Source organism: Gekko japonicus, unplaced genomic scaffold (genome assembly GCF_001447785.1).
Source record: "Gekko japonicus isolate JY-2015 unplaced genomic scaffold, Gekko_japonicus_V1.1 scaffold654, whole genome shotgun sequence".
NCBI classification, from domain to species: Eukaryota; Metazoa; Chordata; class Lepidosauria; order Squamata; family Gekkonidae; genus Gekko; species Gekko japonicus.
This window is the reverse complement of record NW_015160228.1, coordinates 830898-853360: the sequence shown is the minus strand read 5'-3', so window position 1 is coordinate 853360 and position 22463 is coordinate 830898. Positions and strand designations below refer to the sequence as shown.

Below are 22463 nucleotides of genomic sequence, written 5' to 3'. Positions count from 1 at the left end.
CACTAAATTAAGGGCTCTGTGTCCAGAAAGCAGAAAATTCACATTTCTCATTAAACAGAGGCAAAGATTCTGAAGTGCTATTAGACATACGGGAGGATAAATGCGAGCAAACTTCTCCATATGCAGCTTGATCGATGCATCTTTCTCCAGACCTGCCCTCCTCCCTACTAAGCCTTGCAGGATGTTTACATCACAGCAGGACTCGGCTTGCCGACCAGTCCTTCAAGCAGCCTTCCCAGTCCTTCTGAGCAGCAGCGTTTCTTTAACAAGGAAGCCCTGGGGCAGCCTCCCCCACCTTTGAAGGTTTTAGCTTCCCTTCCCCCTCGTCTAAGGGGGATGCTCCACACTGCATTTGTGCATGAGAGTTTGATTTGTTTCTTTCATTTTTGTTAGCAATTCCAAAAGGGACTGATTAGTTATTGGGTTGTCTTATATGTCTTATTTATTAACTTATTTCAATTCATATCCCACCCTCCCTGCAAGCAGGCTCAGGGGTGGTCACAACAGTAATATCACAAAACTATTAAAACAGCTCTACTAGTAAATAATTAAAACAATTAAAAGCAGGTAGCACAATAAATTAGGAAAGTACAGCAGTCCCAAATGGCTGGAGGCTACTAGGCCATAAACCAAAGGACAGCGGAGATCTTATTAATATGGGCCGTATGCAGATGGAGAACTTCAGCAGGGGAGGCCTAACAGTTGGCCGTTCACCACCTCAACTATTGTTTCTTTCATGGTGGTTGTTCTGTTTTCATAATTCTATTTATTCCCCCCCCATTCTTTCAATGGAAGCCCTCCCCTTCCAATTTTCTTGGGTCTGTATCTTCATGGCTTTCCACTTGCTGAAGAAACCCCATAGAACTGTAGCATTCCCCCGGGACACACACATTTCCAGATTTCAGAGAGATAAAATAAGAGGCTCCCTTTTCCTGAATCAACGCTTTCATTTAAAACCCATGTCGAACATTAAAGTCTATGGGAGACTTTATGCTGCTTATAATCCACCTTTCTCACTGAGAAAAGGCGGGTGACATAACATAAGCCAGTGCAATCCACAGGATGAGGAGAACCTAATGAGCAATGTAATAGGACTTGGACTGCAGAAATCTAAAACAAGGCATAAGTATGAAACATGACATGTTAAACAATGCGAGAAATGGTATTATGTAAGCAGAAATATAATACAGTAAGAGGAAGATAAAAACATACAGCAAAAGATAATACATATCACTGAGAGTAGGAGGGCACAGGTGATGTGGTTACTATCAGATATAAATAATTTTGTTCTCTCCGTGGCAAAATTTATGGGGGCAATGATTAAACAGCAGAAGAATAACACTAAGTAAGGCATTATCTTATTTTATAATTTTATTTTCTGCTCAAGGCTATCGCTATATGAGCAGTACTAGATAGACATATAGATATTGAATGGAAGAGAAGGCCTTGGCACTGTCTCTCAGCCTCAGACTCCACAGAGGGGGTCTTACAAGAGAGTCAGTGAGGCAGACAGGAAAACTGTGGAGGCAAGAGGCTAAGAGACAGCGCCAAGGCCGTCTCTTCTGCTGTGTTATTAGCTGCAGTGCTCTCTGCTACTTTGAGACAGATTCCTGGATTACCATACCAGAGAATCTGACATGTTATGGGCCCAGCACATATTACTAGTATAGTACAGTATAGTATGTTCCTGTTCTCTCTACTGAAACAATTTGCTGAATCATTGTGTTATAATGCAGCCCTATTTCCTTTATAAAAAAATGCCCTCCAGAACAATTCTTGTTTTACACAACTTGCAAAATGCCAAAAGTGTGGGAACTTTCCTGACCTCCTCAGGCTATAGGGTGGGTGCCATTAAAGAGAATGCATGTGTATGGGTTGTTGATCTTGCCCATTTGCAGGGTGGCACTTAAACCTGGGACCTTCTGTATGCCAAGCAGATATTCTTCCAGTGAACAAATGAACAGGTTAAGCTACCAGATGCTGAGTCAGACGCTTGGTCTGTCAAGGTCAGTCTTACCTACTCTGACTGGTGGTGGCTCTTTGGGGTCTCTGGTGGAGTTCTTTTACATTATCTACGGCCTGATCCTTCTAATTGGGGAGGTCGGCGATTGAACCAGGGACAATCTGCATGCAAAGTGGATGGTCTACCACTGAGCCACAGCCCTTCCCCTCTACCTGCACTTTTTGGTCTCTACTATATACATTTGTGACCGGGTGGTGCAGCTCTCCCTCCCTGTTTCAATCTACCCAAACCCTTTCAGTTACAGGTCTTCCCTTTGTCATGCTGGTGTATTATTTCTCCTCCCTCGGTTAACCCTGATATATCCCATACCTCTGTGTTTGAGAGCTGGAACCAGGGCTGTTTCCCATATGTGAAGATCTCCCAGAGAATCACCCCGAAACTCCAGACATCACTCTCTGTTGTGAATTTCCGATACATGATGCTCTCGGGAGGCATCCAGCGGATTGGAAGCATGGTGTGTCCTCCAACCTGCATGAAGAGAATAAATAAGGCACAGCCTTTATTTGCACTGTAACAGGATCGGCCCGGATTCAAGGGGGTAGAAAAGAGACAAGTCGGGTTCAGATCAGTGAGTGCCAGAGTGGCATTCAGGTTAAGGTGCTGGACTAGAACTGGGGAAACCCAAGTCCAAATTCCCCTCCATCACGAACCTCACTGAGAGTGTGGCCTTGCTACTCGTTCTCTCTTAACATAACCTTGGAGATTTATTGTAAGGACAAAATGGAGTAAAAGAGAACTTGAGCTCTTTGGAGTACAGACAGAATGAAAAATATACTCAATACTTCACAGTGTCCGATCCCTCACAGCTATAAGTCCAATACACGTTTAAGCAAAGTAGTATTTTATTAAAGCCATGTTAGAGCAGGAACAAGTTCACTGTTAAGAATACCTGGGACGGGCTGAGCAGGGGATAATGAAAGACATTCAAACAGACAATAACCAATAGACTTGGTTCCCGCCGCGTGGGCAGACTTTTGTATTCGCGCTCAAAAGCCTGAGAAGCAACGTTTCTATAAAGATAAACAATTGAAGCTTCACACGGTCCAGCTCATTATAGTCTAATCTATGTGGCTCCTTCCCCACACCTGTTAATCTTGCAGATAAGCGTACACTAGTGTTCATAGAATGGAATGCATGAGACAGGGATACACACAGAACCCACAGGAGGCATGCGCAGATGCCAGAGGAGAGGGGGGGGGGTTTCTATCCACAGACTTCAATGGCAGCTAGCTGACACACAGTAATATACCCCATCTAAACCATGGATTCAATGGGTGGCCTTCAGGTAAATCCAGCACAGATGTTCAAGATGGATTAAGCAAAGGAAGATGGGCTGCTTCTGACCAGGAATGGGATGGAATGGGCCACATAATTAATGCTTCCCCCAAACAAAACAGCTCTACAACTGTCCCTTCTTCCTAGAATTATAGAGTCGGAAGGGACCACCAGGGTCATCTAGTCCAACCCCCTGCACAATACAGGAAATTCACAATTACCCCCCCCCCACCCCCAGTGACTGCTGTTCCATGCCCAGAAGATGACAAAAAACCTCCAGGATTTCCAGCCAAACTGGCCTGGAGAAAAATTGCTTCCTGACCTCATAAATCTGGTGTAGTGGTTAAGTGTGTGGACTCTAATCTGAGAGAATTGGGTTTGATTCCCCACTCCTCCACTTGCAGCTGCTGGATGACCTTGGGCAAGCCATAGTTCTGTCAGAGCTGTTCTCTCAAGGACAGTTCTGGAAAGAGCTCTCTCAGTCCCACACAGGGTGTCTGTTGTGGGGAGGGGAAAGGAAAGGAGTTTGTAAGCTCCTCTGAGACTCCGAGTGAAGGGCGAGGTATAAATCCAATCATCTCCTCCTCCTCCTCTTCTTCTTCTTCCAAAGTGGCTATCAGCATTTCCCTGGGCATGACCTGCTAGCTTTCCAGAGGCAAAGAGTTTTGAGGTGGAGGAGCATTCAGTCAAATGGTCTCCCCTTCTCTATTTTATCTTTGTAACAGCCACCCCACGGGATAGGTTCGCTTGAGAGAAAGTGGTCCATGGTCCTGTCACCCAGTAAGCTTTCATGGCAGAGTGGGGATTTCATTGAGCTGAATGCTATACTTTGTAAAAACAAGTACTTTCCTCCTTATCATGGTAATCTATATACTTCCTTGGCTTGCTGAATTTTTAAAACACCTATCAAACAGCATCCATCCACTTGGAGCTGGAGCTTACGCAGAACAACAACTTGCAGCTGCGGTCCTTGGAAGAGGAGTCAGAAGTGTGACTAGGTAAAGGTGGGTTGTGCTTCAGAACACCGGAAGCAACGATGTTTACGCAGCTCTTGAAACATCTGCAAAGAAGTTCTATTCCTCCAGGGGGGGGTTGCATGAGAGGAAGAACATTTATGCCATCAGCTTCCTCCCTTTTGGAGGTTATTTCTTTGAGCCAGGTGGATGCATTAGAACACAACATGGGAAAGTTCCAGGAAGGAACCTGCGTAACTGCTGGGAGATAAAAGAGGCAGGATCTAAGAGAGCATGAGCTAGTAAAAGATATTTTCCCCAATGTTCAGGGTGTACGCCAGGGTTGCCAACTCCAGCTTGGGAAATTTCTAGAACGTTGAGAGTGGCATCTGGGAAAGGTGGGGTTTAGAGAGGGGGGTTTAGAGAGGAGAGTTCAAGACCGGGTGTGCCGCATGACGGAGTGAGCTCCCGTCTCTAGTTCCAGCTCCTGCCAACCTAGCAGTTCGAAAGCAAGAAATTGCAAGTAGATAAATAGGTACCACTTCAGTGGGAAGGTAACAGCGTTCCGTGCGCCTTGGGGTTTAGTCATGCCGGCCACATGACCACGGAAACGTCTTCGGACAGCGCTGGCTCTTCGGCTTTGAAACGGAGATGAGCACCGCAACCCTAGAGTCGGACTCGACTGGCTAGAGATCAGCTGTAATCTTGGGGAAACTCCCTGCCCTACCTGGTATGTGCCCCACATCAAGACAAAACTGCACATGGAAGACTCTCCTTGGAGTTGTACGCAAGATCATATCAAGTTTGCTTTCTCGTAGTGTTTTATGAAGGCATATGTACATTGTCACCTAGTTTGGGGGGGGGGAGATGCAAATGGATGGAAAGTTGTGTTCAACTACACATAATCTAGTTGGAGTATTAACTTGAGAACCCCCTTGTTGAACTAGAATGGAAAAAGAATGGCACGTAGCAAAGAGAGGAAGGAAAGGAACAGATCTGCAGGAATCCACTGGACCCTAATGAATAGGGATAAATTAAAAGAGAAGACATTTAACTCTCTGCAGCTTCTAGCTGTGCTGTTCTGCATATTCTTTTAGAAATGGCACAGAATGAGTTTAATTGCTGGTTTATTTATAGTTTCATGGATTGTTTCAGTTACTTTGCTAAACTGCCTCAAATTTCAGACAGGCAATATAAAAATATTTAGATAAATCAGTGGGATACGCTAACAATAGCCTCACTGTATTTGTGCTAGAAATTTGGATTCCATATAAAGCCAAGCCAGCAACAAACACATCTTTCTTCACCTCTGTAGAGAGAGATGTAGTCTTCATAATCCTCATCAGCTAGGAACTTAGAAACTTTAGTTTATGGAGAAAATATCTAGAGACAGAGAGTCGACAGGTACATGGATTTACTTGCTAATAACAGTGAAAATCTATGGGGAAATTATAAGGTGTCACAAGAATTTTTCTTCAAAATGTTCAAATCGTAAACTTAGGGGTTTTTTTCTTCTAATGCACAGAAGAGAAAGTATAATTTATTAAACCAGCCTACCAAAGTTGTTGTGTGATTTTTAAAGAAATGATAAATTCATCAAAGAAAAAGTTTGTGAAGAGTTCTACATTCCCTCTTTGCTTCAGTTCAAGGGAGAATTCCTTTGAAAATGCTATTTAGCTGAATGCACACTCTGCAATGGAGAAAGGTGCCTTTCTCAAAACAACATGAAGGATTTTGTAAACATTTGATGGGCACATAGCACAAGTGTGACTGAGCCTCCGCGTATATGCATAAAGGCTCAAAGATTCTGGCAAATGATACCTAAGTTAATGCGTGAAATGTGGGAATTTTTTATTGTTTTTTTCACAAAACTACAAACTATAACTGAAAATATGGGAAGGGAAACTAAATCTAAGGAGAAAGAAAAGAAACCCACTAATAACTAAAACCCCAAGAGTGGGAGATCAATACATCAGCTTGTCTCAATGTTAATCTAAAATGCTAGTAATACATTGAACATAGTCGGTTATGCTAAGTTATTTATCTTTTAACCATCCATTTATCTGTTAAATGAAACCCTCAGAGCATCCCAAAGATATTACTAAATTTTCAGGCACAATTCAGAGTGCTTCGGCCTTTATTTTCTCATATCTTTTCTTATCCTCAATTTATATGGACTTTTTGGGGCTGCCGCCCCCTTTTCAGAGAAAGAGTCCTCGTCAGAAGACACCAAGCCTAACTTGCCATCCGATTTGCTTTCTTCTTCTTCTTCCTTCTTGTCCTCCGCTGGTTCCCCCAGCTGTGTTCTCAGAAACTCACGTGCTTTAGGAACAGAGTCAATCTTTTCTTTTTTATTGTGGAACTTGAAAATGACGCCTTCCGGAATTAACCATCTATAACTGATGCCATTTGTTTGTAAAAAAAGGATTAAGTCTTTATATTTCTTTCTCTTCTGTCTTATTTCAAATGGAATGTTTTTTAAAATCCTGCAATTATTCTCCCCGAATTTCAAGGGTGTTCCCATAGTTGCTTTCAAAATAGAATCACATGTCTCTTTGAGATTCTGACTACTATTTCCCCAGGCAGATTATTTTTCTTGATGTATAAGGAATAGGACCTGTAGACCATATCCATCTCTCTGTAAAGATATTCCGCTGTCAAATCTGTCATTGGGGCTATTGCATCTCTCAACAGTTGCTTCAGATTCTCTCCTTTAGATTCCGGGACCCCTTGAAACCGTAGGACCAAATTTACTTTCTCTATTTGCAGCTGTAAAAGTTGTGACTCTTCTGTAGCTTGTTTCATTTCCAGCTTTTGCACCTTTTTCTTGACTTTTTTAGTATTGGCGTCCATTTCCTTCACCTTCTCTGCCATTCGCTTCGTTGCATTTAAAGATTTAGTCAGTTGTAGCTGCTGTGAAGCCAAACTCTGACCAATTGTTGACAATTGTTGCTTGATATTAGTCATTTCATCCAGCAGAGGGCGCAAGGAATCTGCCAACATTTTAGAAAGCTCAGTGGTCTCTTCCGTTCGAGGACTGCCCCCTACTTTCACTTTCAACAGTTTGTCTTTATCTGGTTTCTTCCCCGCCATCTTTTTGGATTATTTACTTTTCTGAAAGTTGCTAAAGTCTCTGATATCCGCCCATACGCTTATCTGCACTCTGGTAAGTCTCTTAAAACAGATTTAGACGCTTATTTTTCTGCTCCCCCCTCTTTATTTCCGTGTTTACGTTTATGCATTTGGGAGGGGGGAGGGGGCCCTCCCCCGCTCGCTTTTCGTTGCTCCTTAAGGGGGGGCAGCTTTCTTTTTAAATCTTCATGCTCGCTTCAACCCGACTCACAGTTCATTGCCGGCCATCCGGCCATGCTCGGCATCGGTTTTTCTCATCCGATCTCCGACGCTTGTCCCGGTCAGCCACCCTAATTCCATATGGACACTCAGTGGCAGGACCTTCGGGGTGGAGGAGCGCCTCAATTCTCCAGCATCGCGCTGGCAAAGAGGTTGCCTCTCAAAAGCCCCCTGGCTAGGAGCCTTTTACCAAGGCTCCAGGGGGGACATGACCCGTCGCACCCCCTCCTACACGCTGGTGTGCAGATTGCATCCCCGGGACATCCGGGAGATGCGTCTGCCTGCGTGTCGCCATAAACCGGAAGCCCTACTAAATAACTTTTGAGATGACCTTTGGAGACAGTGACTAACTTCAGAATACTGTCTGTGATCCCAGACATGGGGCCCATTCCTGTCATGGTGCCTGCCAATGGTTCTCCTGCTGTCCATTTGCTTTCCTTCCAACTTATTCCTTCCTGGCTTTTCTTTACTTCACTGGACCAGGAGGCACCATCTTGGTATCTACAGGGAGCACCCATTCAGAAAGATCCTCCTCCATCATAGGACAATATGTGGGGCTTGCAGCCTCCAAACATTTTTGGGATTGGCCTCAGCACTTATTGTCAGTCATTCTCTGATTCACCCTGACACCCACAGGAACCATTTTGTGAGTGGACCCAAACCCCAATAGCAGCCATTTTGTGACTGGACCTTTTCTCAAAATTTGAAAAGTTCCTACAGCTCAACAAGATAAGAAGTCTCGGAACTAATGGTGGGTTACTACAATGGGCAAACTTGATATGAGTACATTTAATTTACTGCAACACAGACCAGGGGTTGGATCCAAAGGCTTTTCTAGATGCTTCCAATCTCGGGAGGGCTATGGTAAGCCTTGTGCTTGTGTCTGGCACAGAAAACTATGGAAATGAGCTGTTCTTCCATTTGTCCAAAAGCTTACATAGCCGGGAAGCCTAAGATATGTTCTAGCTCTGGGTTCCCCAACGCAGTGAACGTGGGTACCATGGTCCCTGCCAATGCATTTCTTGGTGCCTGCCAAGAGTCCTTAGAAGGTGGGGAGGGCCACAGAGGGCTCGGCTGGGCTTCTGACTGGCCATTTGGTTTGTTTGGGTGACAGCGACAGCCGCTGCCTGAAGATCAGCATGACTCCTCACTAGGTAAGAGGCCCTGTCCCGGTTCCGACCGGGACCTCGCAGAGCTAAGGGAGCTCCCGGAGCCAACGAGAGATGGAGGGAGCTCCCCGGGAAAGCAGCTGGTGACACTTAACCAAAGAGTTCGGGAAGAGGGGAGTGGAGCCAGCCGGAGCCCACGAAAGCAGGAGCAAGTGGGGGCAAAGAGCGTGCCCGGCGACAGCCAAGAAGAGGACGGGAAGGACGCTCTAACGCGGCCGCATCCAGGACCGAGCAGTGGCAACCCTGTGGGCAGGGCGCGCTCGAACATTCGGTCCATGGCTTGGAGACCAGCAGCCCGGGCGATGGAGGAGGAGAGACTGAGTGACAGAGAAGAGCATCCCGCATGCCGGGGAAGGGCCACAGGATGGATAAGAGCGGTGGCCCCGAGCCCGGCGTCAGCTCATTTAAAGGAGGGAGGAGCCTGGGAAGGGAGGGCGGAGAACGCCGAGGGGGTATTAAAAGAAGGGTTACAGGAAGCCGATTAGGAGTTCGTCGTGGGCTGGCTCGAGAACTGAAAGGAGAGAGAGAGAGTGACTGAACTCCGGGAGGAATCGCTGTAAGGCCAGGCTCCACGAACGGGGAAAGCCCGGGTGACACAACCCGTTGGCTCCCCGGTATCTGAGGCTGACTCTAACCCCGAGAGCTACCCTTCCTCGCCACTCTACCTCCTTTCTCAGGCTCTTCACGCCCCGCCGCCCTGACCTTGCTTGGGAGAAGACTCAGGAGGAGGGAAGTCTTGGGCTTCCGGGGGCGTCCCTTCTCGAGTCAACACGGCAAGGGGTGGTCTTCCCCCTCTCGGGATGACGTGGCATGACAGGCCCCCAGTATTGGCTTCTCTGCCTCCCTTTTCAGTCAGGGCACAAGGAAAGCAATCCCCGTGGGGAAGGGGCAGAAAGGCCTTTTCTTCTGTTCAGTCCAGGCACCCTATAGGAAGCAAGCCCCATTCTGATGGAAGGGAGACAGAGAAGAATCCTCCTTTCTCCGTTCGGTCCCACAACTGACCTGTGCTGCAGTCAAATGAGAGTGTCTGCCTATAGCTAGGAAGATGGAGGCTCGAATCTTCACTCTGCCGTGAAGCTTCCTGAGTAACCTTGGGCCCAGTCACTCTGATTCAGCCTAACCTACCTCACAGGGTTGTTGTTAGGATAAAATTCAGGGGAGAGGGGAATCAGGTATACCACCCCCAGCCCCTCAGTCAACACATAAGGGGGAAAAAAAATCAATCAACAAACCAAATTCACATCAACATCTTGCTATAATTCCTAGAAACAGTAAAGTAGACCCGGATTGTCATTCCCATCTTACAAGTGTGGGGTAGGGTTGCCAACTCCCAGGTGAGGCCTGGGGACCCCCCAGATGACAGAGATCAGTTCCCCTGGAGAAAATGGCCGCTGTGGAGGGTGGACTCCAGGGCTTTGTATCCTGCTGAGGTCCCTCCCCCCCTCAACCCCCCCTCCTCAGGGTCCACTCCCAAATCTCCAGGAGTGTCCTAACCAGGAGTTGGCAAGCCTAGGGTGGTGTTAGGGTGGCGAGAGTGAGAGCCGATTCCTCAAGGCTGCCGTCCTTGCAGGGGCCCGACTCGAACACGGGGTGCCCTGCTGCCTTGGGGCTCGGCTGCTCTGCTAAACCGGCTCTAGTCGAAGTGGAAGGGGAAAGGAAGACTCTGCAGGCAGGCAGAGCCAGCCGGGCGCTAGACATGCTGCGGTGCAGGGCCCAAGGAGCACCGGAAGCCCTCTCGCCTGACTGCAATGCATGCTATGTGCTAGGGATTCTTTCAAAAAAAGAAACCTGCCTAATCCAATGAGTACAAATTTCCATGCCTGCATGAGGCACCCGGAGTCACCCTGAGAAGTGCAGGTTGCCAACAGTGCCGAAAGAAAACAGCGGCGTTCAGCAAGCCGAGATACGAAAACAATCTTTGTTTTCTCTTCTTCCGAGGGGCAATTTACATTTCACGTCCTTGGCTCTGGAGAGAATCGTTATGTATTTCTGCACATGGAAGCTGAGCATTTGCACCAGTCAATCAATCAGCCAGGAGTTTGCCGAGGAGCTGAAAGTTCTTTGCGGCAACAGGGGACGGAAGAAGACGTTGACAGCAGAGACCAGAATGCATAATGACTTGGAAATTATGGTTGCTGTTAAATGAGTCAGGTAGAACCAGAAAATTCAGCAATGGGGCACGGTGATCCGGGGAGGGGGGGGGCAAGCAAGTGGTGAAGGGCCGTTCTAGCAAAGCTCAGATGGCACCTGACAAATGGCTCAGGCTGAAGAGCCAGGTCAGAGTCAGCAACTTGATACAAACATTCGCCTTGTTCCCTGCTGGATTTCTTGCTACAGTACAGCCCTCTGCTCACCAGCAGTGGTGATGCTGTAGAGCAGCAGGGAGAATAAGGTCCCTGGTTCCCTTGCTGGAGCCCCCCCTCCCCCCCGTATAAGAATCCTGGATACCCCTGGCAGGGAAGGACTTGGCCTCTGTGTCCTCTTGTCGGCTTTCCAGATTTGACCACTGGGTAAGACAGGTGGCTCAAGTGGTTAAGACGCTGAACTGCAGGCTGTGGAAGGTCAGTAGTTCAGCAGTTCGAGACCCGAGTGCCGCATGACGGAGTGAGCTCCCGTCTCTAGTTCCGGCTCCTGCCCACCTAGCAGTTTGAAAGCAAGACATTGCAAGTAGATAAATAGGGACCACTTCGGTGGGAAGGTAACAGCGTTCCGTGCGCCTTGGTCTTTAGTCATGCCGGCCACATGACCACGGAGACGTCTTCGGACAGCTCTGGCTCTTCGGCTTTGAAACGGAGATGAGCACCGCAACCCTAGAGTCGGACTCGACTGGCTTTCGAGCAAGGGAACCTTTACCCTTACCTTTTTAAGACAGGATGCTGGACCAGATGTGCCACTTCTCTGATCCAGCAGGGCTCTTCTTATGTCCTCATGGAGTATTACAAGCAGGGCTTTTTTTTCTGGGGGGATGCGCTGGAACAGAGTTCCGGAACCTCTTCGACAAAATTCTTTTAAAACGTTTAAAAGTTTGTGAGTTTTCAGTATACAGACTGAAAAACTCATTTCCCTCTCGAGAGTTCCAGCATCTCTTTTTTCAAAAAAGAAAGAAAGAAGAAGCCCTGATTACAAGCAATGGGAAACAGCCTTTGCGCAGCTTATCATTAGCAGTTTTATTCTGGGCTTACCTCAAAGTGCGACATAGACTTACCAGTTGCCTGCCCATGGTGGGCAACCTCCCATCCCCTGCTGTCCAATTCCCCCTGCCTGCCTATAGAAGCAGTTGGAGGAAAATGGGGGGGGGGTATGGATGCTGTGATATCACTCCCAGGCAAACACCTGGAACGGATGTCATGGCATCAGTCTAGGAACTTTACCAAATCTCTGGTTTCCACCAGTGTTGTCACTCCCAAAGGCTCCTGGGGATTGGCAGTGGAGGGCTGGCAAGCCTCGTTCAGTGCCATCGTTTCCAGCCACTGGGATTTCAGGCATAGACGCAATTTCCCGAACAAGCACAGTTGGCTGGTGACTATGGACCTGCCGACACGTTGAGCAGGCATCCACCACACCTGCTCTGAATCTGGGCAAAGGGAGCCCCTGTGTCTGGGACAAAGCAAATGAAGGGGAATGCAACAAGTAAGGCTGAGTGGTGGTGGTGGTGAGATACATTTATTTGAGGAAGACATAGAGAGAGAGAGAGGTCCTCCAAGACACATGCACGCAACCCCCTTGGCTTGTCATTGAGAGTTTTCTTTGTCTTGGATTTAAAAAAATAATAGTAATAGAACAACCTGACCCTTCATTCCACAATCTGCTAATGCAATCCTGAAATCTACTTTAATTTGTCTGGGTTAATTCGAAAGAGGGGGACCTTGCCCTTCCTCCCCCCCACATCTCCTTTGCCTTGCTTCTGCTTTGCTCTGCTAGGTTTGTTTTTATCCCACGGTGTTCAGCATTCCTAATGAGCCATTAAAAAGCTGCCAATTACATATGCAAATGAAGAGTTGCAGACGGGCAGGAGGGTTGTCGCTAGGAGTAAAAGTCTGTTACCTAGAAAGAGCTTGAGATAAATCACCTTGGCTTAGCAAGACGCCTCACAAGACATCTATACCTAAGATCACCCCCCCACACACACACACACACGCGCGCGCACAGGCTGTTTTGAAATGCCAGGAATAACATGAAGGGTGGTTAATACATTCTTAATGATATTTACCCAAAATGTAGAAATTCTCAGACCTTGGATCAAAGGCTTATCCTGCAGTCCCTGAACTCTGGTATCAGAATTGGTTGAGGCGGATGAACAAAAACAGCTTCCTGTCTTGTGTAAAAAGGAACTGTTTGCTTCAGTCAGGCTCGTAGCCAGGAGTTTGTGGCTTGTGGGGCAACATTTTTCCGGTGGGGCTGAAGTTCTCAATGAATAGGAAAATCTTTTTTATTTTTTTGCCTTAAGTGACATTTGAAATATACTTGGAGGTTGTTCCTCAGGAGAAATACTTACAGAATAGCTGATGATTGAATTGTTCCCTATTTAATTCCTTTTCCTAGGCAATGGGCCTGAATAGGAAAGGGACACTCCCTGCTACTATTGGTGAACATCTTGAACAGGATGAGGAGCCACCACCTAGAATGCCCTGTCATTAGTAATCACCTGCCCAGTCTCCAAAACTAGGGACGTGTGAAGTCGGTTTTGTGCTGGCGATCTTTGTTGACAATTACCACCATAGAGGAGTAGGTGGCCCTTTAAATATAACTACGCCACTTGCCTTTGACAGCTGCTGCCTGGATGCCTAACACCTGCCCAATTGAGACCTGCCCAGCTGATCCAGAGCCCATCCTGGCACACTTTCCTAGCAGGAAATTACCTGACAAGGACTCGTGCTTTGGAAATCTCGCCTTTTGTGACTCTGAACACACAAAGTGTTTACTGAATTAGACCAAAGTGTCTGTGATGACGGGCAGCAGCTCAAGCAGGGAAATGTCTTCCCCAACACTTGCTACTTGAGATCACTGGAGACTGAGCTTTGGATCTTCTGCACGCAAGGCATGGGCTCCAGAACAGAGCTGCGGCCCCACCCTCTTAGCGTTAGCAGCCAATGCCCATCCTCAGCCAGTGTCCATGGCAAGAACTGTGCATCCCGCACGCCTCGACCACAAGGACAGATGCAATGATTGCTGAAGATACGAAGGTGAATGAATGGTCCAATGAGGTGAGGAAACATCAGTGGCTCTCCCATGACAATGCTTCCTCTTCTTCCTATTTAGTGGGCGATTTCCTCAGACCACTATAAAACCCACTTTCCTTTTCCAACTCCCTCTAACCATTCTAACATCCCACCCCCACTACCGGTCTTCTCCTCAATACCGCCACCCCCCCTTCGCTTCCAGCTCTGCCTCGACCTGTATCAAAGCCAGTATTCAGCAGAAGCCAAATCCTGTTCTAAACAAGAGAATGCATGAATAAAGCAAGGCCCCAGTAAATAACCCCTGGACGCCACCGAATCACTTCACCCACTCCAGCATTAATCATCATAATACTCAGCATTCATTAGGCTTGATTATTTTAAAATCTTTTAAAGCCATCTGTGCTCGTGGCCATCATGAAGTCCACTGCCAGTGAATCCCATTTTTTAATGGCAGACAACCAGACGCTTCTGGAAGCTGACAGGCAGACCGTGGAAAAGGGAGAGTCTTCCTCCTCCTGTGGGTCATCCCCAGTATCTGGCATACAAAGATATACTGCCCTGGCAGTTCCATGTAGTCCTCAAGTCTCGCCATCAGCAATACAGGGATTCTGTTCTCCTTCACAGGACAGTCTGGGGGGATCAGGGATGCTGAGAACTCGGACACAGACATGATCACCAGTTGAACTGACCTTGATCAAACTCAGTTGCTTCCATGCAAGATGAGTCACGGAATGGACTGCCTCAATGGCTTGAACTGAAATACTTCTTGGGTACCCTTCTGCTCTGCCCCTGAAAAGTAGGAGCTACATGCCTTAGTAACTTGCAGCCACTTTTGATCTTGCATGATCTGCAAACTAGATCGTCTTAATGACCAAAGGGAAACCAGAATCTCTGTAGTCATGGTCAAGTCATTAAAGGGACCTACTTGGCAAGAGCAGATCTAGCTGCAGTTAATCTCCAACCAGGGGCCTTTGCAATTGCATGCATCCTTTAAACGACAGGTATTGGATACATTGTCTACTTTTTGCACCTGAGCAGTTAGCAATATCTAGTCACAAAGGGATCACAAGTGCTACCAATCACAAGATTTCTAGGTTTATGGGCAGACACTGAAGGCACACAGAGGCATTTAAGTAGTGAGGCTCAGCTCAAAAATCTCAAATTGATGTTTTTCCATAAAGTTCTCACTGATTCCTAGAGCTACCCTACATCACTTCTTGGTTTTCCCTGGAACTGATGTAGTGACATCAGCAATTTCTCTTAACATTTTTTTCTCCTGCCATGCTCTAAGTGGCAGTGGGCAACAAGGGCTGCCAGCAGGAAACCACTGGCCATAGCAGAAGGCCTGGCAGCCCTAAGACCTAAATTGTATTATATGTAAATAAGCATGTTCTGTTCCTTCACAAGCAGCTGGGATCAAGTCTTTGGGGAACCTGGAGGATGGTCCTAAGTCCTCATTATAATGCAGGGAAGCATATATGATTCTCCTTCCCCATTTTATCCTCACAACAATCCTTTGAGGTAGGCTAGACTGAGGGATAGTGGCTGGCCTGTAACCACCCAGCAAGCTTTATGAAAGAGGAGGGAATTGCATCGAGGTCTCCCAAATGCTAGTCCAAAACTCTTAGCTGTTAAAAAACTTTGTCTAAAGTTCTGCCCTGTGCATTTCAAAATGGGGGTATATGCAAAGTAAGAAGTTTTTCCTGGTGAGACTTGAAATCATATGCTCCACTATTTCTGGTGGACCACTGTCCTTAATTTGTCTTGATTTTTTCCTTGTCAGTGTGAGTTGTTACTGTTATCACCCTTCAGGATTCAGTTTCCTCCCTAAGGTTTTCAGAATGTATATCTTTGTACAGGTCAATTCAAGCTTGTGTCTAGCAAACATGCATGCTGATGCATGCACATGAACAAGAAGGCTCTGTGCAATTCTTCAGGGTTTTAAGTGGAGGTCCTTCACTACCTGATCCTTTAACTGAAGATGCTGGGGACTGAGCTTGTGACCTCTACCATTTTGGCTTCCTAAATCACTGGAGCTGAATAAAGCCTCTCTGTACTGTTGTTGAGGGTAACCTGGGTAGTGATCCTTGGTATGAAAATAATAACTGTGCATTGTCTAGTTGCAAGGAATACATGCCATCCTCAGGACCAAGGCAAGGGATGAGCACAGGTGGTTTGCCATTGCCTACCTCTGCATAGCAACTTGGTGGTCTCCCATCCAAGGAGTAACCAGGCCCAACCCTGCTTGGCTCCCAAGCTCTGATGAGATTTGGCTAGGCTGGGCTATTCAGGCCCCTATGAAAATAAGGGATGTTACAAACGTTTCCCTATTTTTACGTGTGAAATGTTGGTGTTTATTTGCCATAGTTTCTTCAGGCCTTGCCTGCTCAACCAAACACCTCAGAAACACTTCACTTGAGAAACACTGAGGATGGAGAAGAAGATAAATGTCGATAGATGTCTGAGCCATCGAGACCACTAGAGCTAGAGAGAAGCCATCAGAGTTTGCCCTCTTATATCCTCACTTCTTCCCCTTCCTGAACACAACCGGAGTGCCTAAGCCCACCAAGCCCCCCCCCCCTGGAAGCATTTTGCTCAAGCAGTCCACCAGGTGAAAGCTTTTGCTGTAAGATTTCATTGGACTCAGCCAGCTAACGTTCCCCGCAATGTCTTTGTGGGCACTGTCTCTCCATTAGAGGTCAGCCACAAATGGAGGCTGGAAGGAGACAGAGAGAAAATGGAGACACTAATTTTCCGCTTCACCCAATGGAATGAAGAGTGCCGTGGCAGTTATGAGCAGGATGAGAAGCCCTTTTAAGCCAGACAACATCCTTGTAAAGTCTTAGATTTACTCTAGTTCACAGCCCCTCCTGGAGCCTCATCAGCTTCCATTTACTGATTTCAGTGAATTGACTTTAGTTTGTAAAAGCCAACAATCGTTCCCTTGATTTCTATGCCCTGTCAACAAAAGTTTTGCGCATTTAAGCAAAGCCTTCTGAAGGTTCCATTGTGGTCTCCCTGCTTAGCTTCTGAGTTCTAATGAAATTGGGCTATAACATGCCGCCTCCCCTCCCCTCCCCTCCCATTCTTATTCTATTTCATTTTAACCATTATAATCCAGTTTTATTTCATTTTGCATATATTACACTTTATTGAATTATTTTCTTTTAAAAATTGTAATCTGCTTTCATTCTCTGAGAAAGGTGGTCTAGAAAGTGGGTAGTAAATAACTAATGTCATAGTTGTAACAATCTGGCCTCTGAAACTCAAGATGGATTATACAGTGGAAGTCAATGCAATCACTGTGGCCAGTGTGTGACACAGAGTGTTGGACTGGATGGGCCATTGGCCCGATCCAACATGGCTTCCTTTCTGTTCTTAATTACTGATCAATAAGATATGATGATCAGTGTAATCGGACAAGGATTATAGAAACGGGAAAGAAAGCATAAAGTATTCAACATGGTGTGTTAAACAATATAAAAATGATAATATGTAAGCAGAAGACAGTACAGGATACTGCATGCAGAAAACACATAATGCATCCTGCACACAAAAAGCCCCTTACCGAACCATTCCGCTATAGTGCAGCCATACCGGTGGTGTATAGTGCAATCATGTTGCAGTTGACCTATGGCATTTTTGTAGGGTTTTCAAGGTAAGGACTTCCCTGGTGGTCTCCTGTCCAACTAACTAACCAGGTCCAACCCTGCTTAGCTTCTGCAATCTGGCTAGCCTGGGCCATCCCGGCCAGGGGCCTATTACCTTTCTAAAAATGCCCTTCTGAACAATTCTGTTTTACACAGTTTTTGTGAAGAACGAAGAGTGGGTGCCTTCCTGAACTTCTCAGGCAGGCTATTCCACAAGGCGGGGCCATAACAGAGAATTCACATGATTTCCGAAAGGATCATATGAACATTCCCCCCTTTAATACACCATCCCGCACACTGGCATAGCATAAATGGTGCACTTACTCAACCAAGTTTAGAGCAAGTCCCTTCAACCACGACTCTGCCTGCCCACTGGATTGTACAGCATCCTGTTTTTGCTGCCGGGAGAAGGGCTGGCCAGACCCAGCAGGCAGCTCAAGCACACATTTTCCCAACCCAAGCTGGAAACCATGGGGCCCTAGTACAGTAGGCTTGCCAGTTCCCAGGCCGGGGTGGGGTTCCCCCCAGTTTTGGGGGTTCTCACCACCACTGGTCAGCTGGCCAGTGGAAGAAACCCCACCCCCCAAACAGCCAAACACTTCCCCAACATGATGTCATCAACCAGAAGTTACGTCATCACACTGGGGATGTCACACAGGAACACTCTGGTTTAAGGGCAAAACGCTATGGTTTTAAGCTGGTTTTACCATAGAGTTTTGCCCTTAAACCAGAACGTCCCTGGCATGATGACATTACTTCTGGGTGACATCACCACATTAGGGACATTCCGAAATGCCCCCCCAATCCCCCCACTGGATTGATGAGGGGACCTGGCAACCTATAGTACAGTGATCCCCAACGTGTGCCCATAGACACCATAGTGCCCACTGCTGTGTTTCCTGATGCCCACTTGCTTCTCCCCCAAAGCAAAGGGCCAATGCAACCCTTTCTCTACCTCAGAAGAGTCCCAGGGGTATCAGCTTTGTGTCAACATGGACTTCCCCATTTGGAAACACTTGCCTCTGCCATAGGAGGTTGCTGTTGCCCCTTCAGTGACTTCTGGCATTCATGCTGCTGCACTAAATATTTTTAGAGGGCATACAGCACAATCTTCATTTTTTTGTTTACTCATATGTAACTCCCCTTGAGTTCCAGGGGCTTAATTCATGATATCTTGAACGGCAGCCTTAGGTTGCTCCTCCCTGCCTTTACCTCCTGAAAGGAAATCAAGCCACAACCCTCTACTTTCTGTATTATACCAGAAGGGTCTTGCCCTTCTGCAGGCTCGTCTGCTGAGTAATTTACAGGAAAAATTGACGGAGGAAACATCTGTCAATGGCTATTAACTGCAATGGCTCAATGGGTCCTTCACATTCAAAGATTGTGCATTTCTGAATGCCAGTCAGTTTGGAGCAACAGCAGGGAGGGGCCTTGGCCATTGGCTTGCCACTGTAGTGAAGAGGATGCTTTGATCCAGCACGACTCTTCTTAGGTACAAGGCCAGCTCTGCTATACGGTAACTGCTGTTACTGCTGCAGTCCTGATCTGATACACAGCACTTGAGAGCCAGTTTGGTGTAGTGGTTAAGTGTGCGGACTCTAATCTGGGAGAACCGGGTTTGATTCCCCACTCCTCCACTTGCACCTGGCTGGATGGCCTTGGGCAAGCCGTAGTTCTGATAAGAGCTGTTCTTGAAAAAGAGCAGTTTCTGTCAGAGCTCTCTCAGCCCCACCCACCTCACAGGGTGTCTGTTGCGGAGAGGGGGAAGGGATAGGAGTTTGTAAGCCGCTCTGGGACTCCAAGTGAAGGGCGGGGTATAAATCCAATCTCTTCTTCTTCTTCTTCTTCTTCCTGCTCACTCTCCTCTCTTCACTCAACTGCTGGGAGCTTTCAGTGGTAGGGCTAGGCACTGCATGGCATCACATGATGCTGTGCAATGCCACAACTTTATGTGAGAGGAAGCAACGTCAGGCACTGGGGCAATGCTCTAGCAACCTCCCAAATCTCTGTGGCACTGACATACAGATTGGGGGATTGCTGGAACACTGAGGCGATGCGTGACATCACTTCCATTACACAACTGGAAGTGACATCGCAGCATCACTGCAAAGGCACTCGCCCCCATTTTTCTCCTGGCAGCAGCAGGAAACCAGGGGACAGGAGACCTGGTCACCTTTACTCAAGCATTCTCCTGTTTGCTTTCTATGATACTGAGCACAGCACTTGAGAGTGGTCTTTTGTTATTGTTTGTTTGTCTGAATCAATGGGCAATGCTGCTTCTCTGCCATTATGATGCCAGGTAGTGATAGCCAAAGCTTGTCAGAGGTGAATACATTATGGAACTCTAAGTACACGATAGCGAGTGACCTTGCGAGTGCCAGGCAATCTGCCACATAACCACAAGATATGTTACCTGGATCTTTCTGCCTTCCTCATAAAAACCTCACTAAGACACTGAAAAACCAGCCACAGAAGTGGACACTGGCTTTTTTTGAACCTGCCTGATGGGGGATTTTAGTAGAACTCCAGGGGCACGGCATGTAAACTCACATGGAAAAAACATCCTAAAATAAAAATATAAAATATAAGTAATAACTGTTCATTCTCATAAATGGAGATGAATGGTTATCCACAATTATAAATATTCATGGTGCTTTACATGATATTTTTCCATGTGGGCTTTTCCCCATGTGGGCTTTTTCCCATGAGGGCAGTTTTCTGTGTGGGCATTTTTCCATGTGGGCTTTTTTCCTGTGAGCATTTATGACCGTGAGTTTTCTTCAGTGGGCTTTTTTCTTGTTTTTTTTCTGGTCACCATTGCCAGGCAGGGCATTAAATAACTGGATGGAGAAGCAGCAATTTCCTCCCAGTCAAGGAATTATCTGGAAACCCCTTGCCCATTTCAAGGTCTCCATGTAGTTTTACATCGATCTTAGTCTCCAAAACATGTAAGTGGAATTGGAGAAGTTATTTTGAAGTTCAGAAGCATTTACCAACTTACAATGATCACCTTCCTTAAATCAATACTTGGGGCTCTTAAGGCACCTCTTGCCTTCCTTAGGCACATCATTGTGTTCAGAATCCCAAAGCTGAAGAAGGAGATTTTCACTCAGCCTTGCTTAAGCGGCACAAAGATAATCACCTTGAAAAATACACCAGCGGGAATCTTGAGTGGGGAGAGACGAGAGGGGTTGACAGGTGATGCTTGGACCACCGTTATTCTTTTTCCAAGGGGGAGCACCCAACACTGATTTTGTTTCCTAATCAGAAATGTTTTTTTCTAAAGTTCTCCTTTAAAACAGAACCCGCCATGCCTTTTCTTCCGTAATCTTCTCCCCAGCCCCAAAGATACACATAACTTCAGAACTGATCAGTTCTCAGCATCAGAAATGAATACATTTCTTTTTAAGATGAGCGGCTTTGACCTGCTTAGAATAAATATTTGTTTTACTTAAATATTTATATCCTGTCTTTCCCTTGTAGCACAAGGAGGCTTGCAAATCACTAACAATATACAGAAGAAAACACAACCTCGACTAACCCCATGCCCCCTTAAAAGATACCTGCAATTTAGGCCCCAGCCCCAGCAAAAAGCCTCCTAAAGATTTCTAGAGATGGTGCCCCCCTACCTCCTCAGGTGGTGTGACTTGGATCTGAATCTGGGTTTCCTGGGTCTGAGTCTGACACCCTAACCTCTACGCCATACCAACTTTTGATAGCAAAGAGTGACAGCCTGGTGTAGCGTTTAGGGCATCGGACTGAGATCAGGTCCTGGTCAAACCACAAAGTTCCCATTTGTGATGTGATCATTCTAGTTGCCCACATACCCTTCCCTTCTCTGAGACACACACCATGGTGAGTACGGATTCCCCCTATTTCATCCTCACAATGAACATGAAGGTAGGGCTCAAATATGTCCACGACCTCTCAGTGAGTTTCATGGCACAGTAAGGATTTGAAGCCAGATCCCTCCTGCCCTGCACTCTGTCCATTGCAGCCCATGGGCTCAGCAGTTTCCTTTGCTAGGGGTGAGGCCCTTCCAGCCCCCTCCTATTTAGATGATGACTATATTTTCATGCACATTAAGTCCACTCATGTTGCTCCCTCTGGAGTACTTATAGCTTATAAAGCAATCGCCGCAATGATTTTCAGATTATAGTCTAATAAAACCCCATAATTTGTTACAAAGCATTCAGGCGGGTATTATACTGCTCTTCTGACATTTCAGAAATAACGGTTCACAGTCCATTTCTCTAGCCTAGATGCTGCCACAGGATAGCCTCACTCACCAGTCCAGAATGCAGACTTACTTAGTCTACAAGAATGATAGGAAAGTTAACAGCGAAAATGCTGGTTACATGCCCCATACATAACTGACCTCAGTATGATTTTTTCCCCCATGCCCTCTATCCAAGCTACAACATATTCGTATTTCCTGGCTGGGGGGGGGGGGAGGTCAGCATGAACACTAACACACTACTTACAACAGGAACAGACTATAATGACTTTCCCATTATTTACAGGACAAGAAAGTAATGGGCATTCCATAAAATGTACTGTCACTGATGACAGGAACACTCAGAGAGCCTCATGAAGCACAGGTCTAACTCTGGCTTCCAAGCCCATCAAGTGTCCAAGCCCTTCTGCCAGTGAGAAACATATGCATACCTTATCACTGACTATTTATGCTTCTGCCTTCTTAAGGTGTGAACATGTAAAGAACTGTTCACTTTGGGAAAGAGCCCTTGGCCTGGGAGTGAACAGATGAAGCACCTAATGAGGGAACATCTCTTAATTTAAGGGAAGAGCCTTAGGCCTGGACTGAACCGATGAAGTACTTAAGAGGAGGAGGAGGAAGAGGA

The 22463-nt window shown here is 46.6% G+C and overlaps 1 protein-coding gene across 2 annotated transcripts in view; it reads right to left on the bottom strand.

Moving 5' to 3' along the window:
• NTRK3 (neurotrophic tyrosine kinase, receptor, type 3) overlaps positions 1-22463 on the bottom strand; it is a 534208-nt gene that overhangs the window by 5754 nt on the left and 505991 nt on the right. For both annotated transcript variants that reach the window (XM_015411889.1, XM_015411895.1), the window contains one exon: positions 2333-2491. In XM_015411889.1, the coding sequence (XP_015267375.1) occupies positions 2333-2491 (159 nt within the window). The remainder of the gene's footprint in view (positions 1-2332; positions 2492-22463) is intronic.